The following is a 6076-nucleotide window of genomic DNA, read 5'->3' as shown; positions in this document are numbered from 1 at the left end:
TTAACCTGTTTAATCTTCAAAACCAACCATCTGGTTCCCATTATTTTGTAAAGTTGGAAGAGAGTCATGCAGAGTTCAGGTCAATTGTCCAGAGTTTCACAGCTAATAAAAGAAGAAGATAGAATTCAAACTCATGCAGTCTTGGTTCTAGAGTCCTGAGTTCTAAGAAAAAGATGCTGCTACCTTTGTTTGGGATACATATATATGTGTTTGGGAGTGTATTTGTGTTTGTTTTTGAAGATGATTTCATGGTCTTTAAATGCTACTATGGTCTGAGCAGGACGCAGAATCAAATTGACTTTCCAGAATTGACCTGGGTCCTTGTAGTAATTATCAGGGTCTGTTGAAGTAATAATCACATTTTCAGTTTACTGGTAAATAAATTACAAGCAATGTCAAACGGGAAAGACTGACTTATTTTTCTTCTTGTATTTAATGTAATGTTATTAGTATTATTTTCTTAATTTTAATATCTTTAAAGTTTCACAACCTTTTCCCAAGACTTTCTTGGAGGCATTCTTCACCTCTTTGTTTCTTAGACTATAGATGAGTGGGTTCAACATGGGGATCACCACAGTGTAAAACACAGATGCCATTTTGTCTGTGTCCAGGGAGTGGTTTGACTTGGGTTGCAGGTACATAAAGATCAGCGTGCCATAAAAAATAGTAACAGCCACCATGTGGGAGCCACAGGTAGAAATGGCCTTGAGTCTCCCCTGGGTAGAGCGGATCCTTAGGATGGTGGTGATGATGAAGAGGTAGGACGTGAGGACAATGGAAGATGAACAGATCATATCAAAACCAGCAAAGGCAAAGATCAGAATTTCCTTCATGCGTGTGTCTGAGCATGACAGAGCCAAGAGAGGAAGGTCATCACAGTAGAAATGGTTAATGACATTGGGGCCACAGTAGGTTAGACGGAAGGTGATGATGGTATGGAACAGGGCAACCAGAAAGCTGTATACATATGGAACTGCCACTAGTCGAATGCAGACTCTCTTTGACATCAGTGTGGAATAATGCAGGGGACTACAGATGGCTACATAGCGATCATAGGCCATGGAAGCTAAGAGGAAACACTCCGTGATCATGAAGGTGAGAAAACAGCCCAGTTGCATCGCACAAGCATAGAAAGCAATAGTATTGTGCTCCACAACAAAGTTCACCATCATCTTTGGTGTGATAGCAGAGGAGTAGCAAAGATCAACAAAGGCCAAGTGACTGAGGAAATAGTACATAGGCGTGTGCAGTCGAGCATCAGTTCTGATCAAGGTAATCAAGCCCAGGTTGCCCAGCACCGTGACCAGATAAATGACCAAGAACACCACAAAGCAGGGGACCTGAAGCTCTGGCCGTTCTGTAATTCCCTTGAGAATGATGGATTTTGAAGAGTTTGTTGTGAGTTGAAGAATAAAAACGACACCTTCTACAGCCTCTGCCAGTGTTGGGGAGGTGATCATTAGCATCTTCTACCCGTGAGTCACTCCACCTTGTGGGCAAAAGGTAGCTGCAGCTCTCCAATGACATGCCGTTCTTGCTCCAGGGAAAGGAACCTACTACTCTCAGAGTAGTCTTCTTAAGCCTTACTTTGCTTTACAAAGAAGTGGTGTTTCTTTGCTTTATGATGTAGAAAATATGGTAAGATGCTAATGAAAAATTAAATAGTATCTGAAAGAAAGCACTTGAGACAATTAATAGTAATATTCCAGTGTTTCAGGTGCCACCAAGGTTTTGGTGCCCATGTATATGTTACAGGGAATAACTTACTCCGTGTTGGGTATATTTCTTTCCTTTAACCTTTGTTTCCTGTTGCATTTGTTCACTGAAAGAATACTGTTCATACATATTGGTCAACTTTGGAAAACCCTGCTCCTCTGCCTGAATGTTAAATCAAAGTGCATTTGTTCAGGACCCTGTCCACTTGTGGACGGCTATAGGAGGGAAGAAATTATCACATCCTCTGCCCAAGGCTTGCCATTCCAGGAGATAATTGCAATACTAATGGCCTTTTTAATTTACTTCTTCACTGTTGGGGGCCAGCGTGAGGCACTCCACCCGTGGCAAAGGTTATGAGGAAGGAGGCTCGACATACGCAAAGGCGGGATCGAGCCTCAGGAGTCCCCCTGGAAATCCTCGAGCATCTACCCCCATAACCAGAGCCTGCCTACTTTACTATTTTGTGCTCTCACCTACACCTCTGACTTTACAGGGGGCTGTCCCCCACCACCTCTTTCGGAGAAGGAGTTAACTTAGAGCTCCACTTAGTAATAATTCCTGGGCATGATAGGAGTGTTTTAACCTACAAACTCCTATGAAGGTTCTCTAGCCTGCCTGACAGGCTTGTCCGGCCACATGTGATTGCTCACAGCCTCCCAACCGTGAGAGGCACGAGATGCTTTAAACCTTCTAAAAACAGGTTCTTTAGAGAAGTTAGAAAACTATTAGTATAAGTATAATGAGCTGATTAGAAATTGTATTGGTGAAGGGTTTTTCATTTGTTGAGCCAATGTTTACTGCTAAGTCTCCACATCCCCTGCCCTTACACACATTAATGAATATATAGAAGAAATAAGTATTAACCTTTGATATAAATCACGTTAGACCTTAGGCTAAGTAAATTATTTCCTTAATTAATACCCACTACACCCCTCACCCTATAGGAATGTAACTTTATCTGGTACCTTCGGAAGGTGGAGTCTTTTTAAGAATAATCACCCCTGGAGAAATAAGTGTCCTGGTTGACTGACTGCTGTCACAAGGAGAGGGTCATAAATTGTCAGCAGGCCCCCTGGCCAGAAGATGATGTAACATCCCTAAGACCTCTGTATACATTTGTATGAAGCACCTGACTTTGATAAAACTCAGGACTGCTGGCCCCGCATGACTTTTGCATAACAGTGTATAAAAGTAGACCATGGAAAATAAAGAATTGGGATCAGTTCCTCGAAATACTGGTTGCCCCATGTCGCTGTCTCTCTCAAACTCTGGCTGAGTCTCCATCTGGAGCGCAGAACCCACCATGCTTACTAATTATGCCTGGGCTTCTAAGATCCAACCGGGGAGACCTCAGTGTCTCCTCTCCTTCGGGAGAATGGAAGGATGCCTGCGGCCTACGTAAGTGGTGCAAGCTTCTTGTCTTGAAGTTTTGTTGGTCTCCCGAGTAAACCAAGCTACTCAGCCTATTTTCTCCACTGAATTTTCCTACTAAGCTATCCTCATTCCATTACTCTTTATATCTCTAATTAATATCTAATTGAAACTATTGTATCCTGATCCTTGCCGACACCGTCCCTGCTTCAAACTCCCTGGATCAGCCAGGGCTGGACCTTGGCACTTCACCTCCCCTCATTTCTGTTCTATAAAAGAACCTGTCATCTGGACCCTGAATAGATGATTATTTTGAGACATCAGTCTGCTATCTTCTTTGTCTGCTGGCTTTCTGCATAAAATCAATATTCCTTGCGTCAACACCTAAACTCATAGTTAATTGGCTTGCCTTTCAGTAAGCAGAGTGAGTTTGGATTAGGTAACACATGTAGTAGTTAAAAATACATAATAGATACATGAAACTACATTTTTATTTCCCTGTTTTTCAATTTTATGTAAGTCCCCAGAGCTTTAAAATATAAAAATGATTTAGCATGACTTACTTACTTACTTTTATAAAATAAGTACTTGATGCTATGTAAGTTAAAAGGTAATTAATCAGATCTATGGGAAACTGTCATTTCATTTGCATAGGAATTAAAGAGCCTTAGCATTATTTTCCAATTCAAAAATTGACTACATTTTGTAGTTTTTTTTTTCTGAGAGATAATATTAAGTAGTCTGTGAGATAATTTGTTCTGTACTATATGTAGATGACAGAGAAGGCAATGGCACCCCACTCCAGTACTTTTGCCTGGAAAATCCCATGGATGGAGGAGCCTGGTAGGCTGCAGTCCATGGGGTCGCTAAGAGTCGGACATGACTGAGCAACTTCGCTTTCACTTTTCACTTTCATGCATTGGAGAAGGAAATGGCAACCCACTCCAGTGTTCTTGCCTGGAGAATCCCAGGGACTGGGGAGCCTGGTGGCTGCTGTCTATGGGGTCACACAGAGTTGGACATGACTGAAGTGACTTAGCATAGCATAGCATATGTAGATGAACACCTTTTCCCATAAACATGTGTCAGTATATTTCAGGGGCTTAAAATATCCAAAGTACTTACCTTCAGTTGTAAACGAAGTTTTGTGGAAGTATGTATAGTAGTTCTTGATGAATGCTTCAGAATAATTGTATTTTTGACAGCTCTGGAAAAATAAGACTAGTTTCTCTAAATTCAATGTTAGCCTGTTTGAGTTTTATTTTTGATCCTGTCTTTATTTTCCACATAGTGGAACCATGAAACATTAACAAAAAAAGGAGCCTCAAGACATTACTGTGTACAACTCCTTCATATTTCAAATTTTATTTATTAATACTATTATTATTTATCTGTTGAAGTTGAGGACTGTCCTTACAGATACTCTATACAGTGCAAAACATGAATTCACCTGTGGTATGGGTTTCCCTCACAGCTCAGTTTGTCTACTTGCAATGCTGGAGAACCCAGTTCAATTTCTGGGTTGGGATAAGCCACTAGAGAAGGGATAGGCTACCCATTGCAGTATTCTTGGGCTTCTTTTGTGGCCCAACTGGTAAAGAATCTGCCAGCAATGCAGGAGACCTGGATTCAATCCCTGGTTTGGAAAGATCCTGTGAAGAGGGGAAAGGCTACCCACTCCAGGATTCTGGCCTGGAGAATTCCATGGACTGTGAAGTCCATGGGGTCCCAAAGAGTTGGACACATCTGAGCGACTTTCACTTTTAATAGTTTCTTGCTAACACACTCTGATGAAATTTCTATCCCATCATATCTGAGTAGCAATGGAAAAAACCCAGGCTTAGAGCTGTGGTCACAGAGTAGGGACTTCCCTAGTGGCTCAGCAGTAAAGAATATGCCTGCCAATGCAAGAGATGCAGGTTCAATTCCTATGTTGGGAAGATCCCCTAGAAAAGGAAATGGAAACCCACTCCTGTATTCTTGCCTGGGAAATCCCATGCATAGAGGAGCTTGGTGAGGTACAGTCCATGGGGCTGCAAAAGGTTGGAAATGACTTAGCAACTAAACAGCAACAACAACACAGAGAGTAGATGGTACAGTGTGGGTGTAACTGGGTTTGTTTGACTGCAGAGCCCATATTCCTAATCCATCAAGCCATGCTGCCCACTGTGTAACAATACTGGCAGATACAGCCATTTTGCCCTGGTATGAACCTGATATTTAGAGAAGTCAAACATGAAAACTGTAGTTGAGCCAAATTTCAGGAGATCAAATTTCTAAAAAGTTTTCTAAAATTATTTGAAGTACAATTAGATATCCTGTAGAAAGGACTGAAATGCAGCGTATGAAAGTAAGAAATGCAGTTAAGATGTTAGAAGTATTATGATTCCCTTTAATACAGAAGCTCATAAAGCAGAAAGGTTTCCAGTGGAAAGCTAAGTTCCAGGTGGAAGGTTGACTATTCACTCTACAAACTTCATGGGACTCACTGGCTTAGCCATGATTCTGGCTCTGAATGTACTCATTCCGAAGTTGTCTGGGTCATTTAATAGTTTCTAGATCCCTCTGAGTTTAAATTTGAACCTCTAGAGATATCTGAAAGATGTAATATCTCCTTTTCTCTTTCTTTTAAAGTATGATGAGCTGAAGAAATTATACTTGGGATTTGAAAAAAATATACTTATCTGTATTCCTGAAGGAACTATACTTCAAGTATACCTATCAGACAATTTCCACAGAAGCAAAAGAAGGCTATATTAAAGACAGCAATGTAAAAAGATCATACACTTTCATTCATTTAAGTAAGAACTCAAGTTTTGTGAAAGGATAAGACCAGCATTTAAATTCTGAGTAAATTATGGGAATGTGGGTAATGTCCATATTTTTTTTTTAGATCTCAGCTTTCTCAATTGTAAAATCAAGTAAAACATGTTTTATGTTCTAATGAATATTGACTGTATTAATGTATGTAAAGACTCAGTAAACACTA

General features: G+C 40.6%; 1 protein-coding gene across 1 annotated transcript; it reads right to left on the bottom strand.

The window, feature by feature from the left end:
- Window positions 1–452: 452 nt before the first annotated feature.
- Window positions 453–1466, bottom strand: LOC133261094 (olfactory receptor 8U3-like). Its single transcript, XM_061439660.1, has one exon. The coding sequence runs from the start codon at window positions 1464–1466 to the stop codon at window positions 453–455; it is 1014 nt and encodes a 337-aa protein (XP_061295644.1).
- Between the last annotated feature and the right edge of the window lie 4610 nt (window positions 1467–6076).

Source organism: Bos javanicus, chromosome 15 (assembly GCF_032452875.1).
Source record: "Bos javanicus breed banteng chromosome 15, ARS-OSU_banteng_1.0, whole genome shotgun sequence".
Taxonomy (NCBI): domain Eukaryota; kingdom Metazoa; phylum Chordata; class Mammalia; order Artiodactyla; family Bovidae; genus Bos; species Bos javanicus.
The sequence above is the reverse complement of the archived record's forward strand: the minus strand, read 5'-3'. Positions and strand labels throughout refer to the sequence as shown.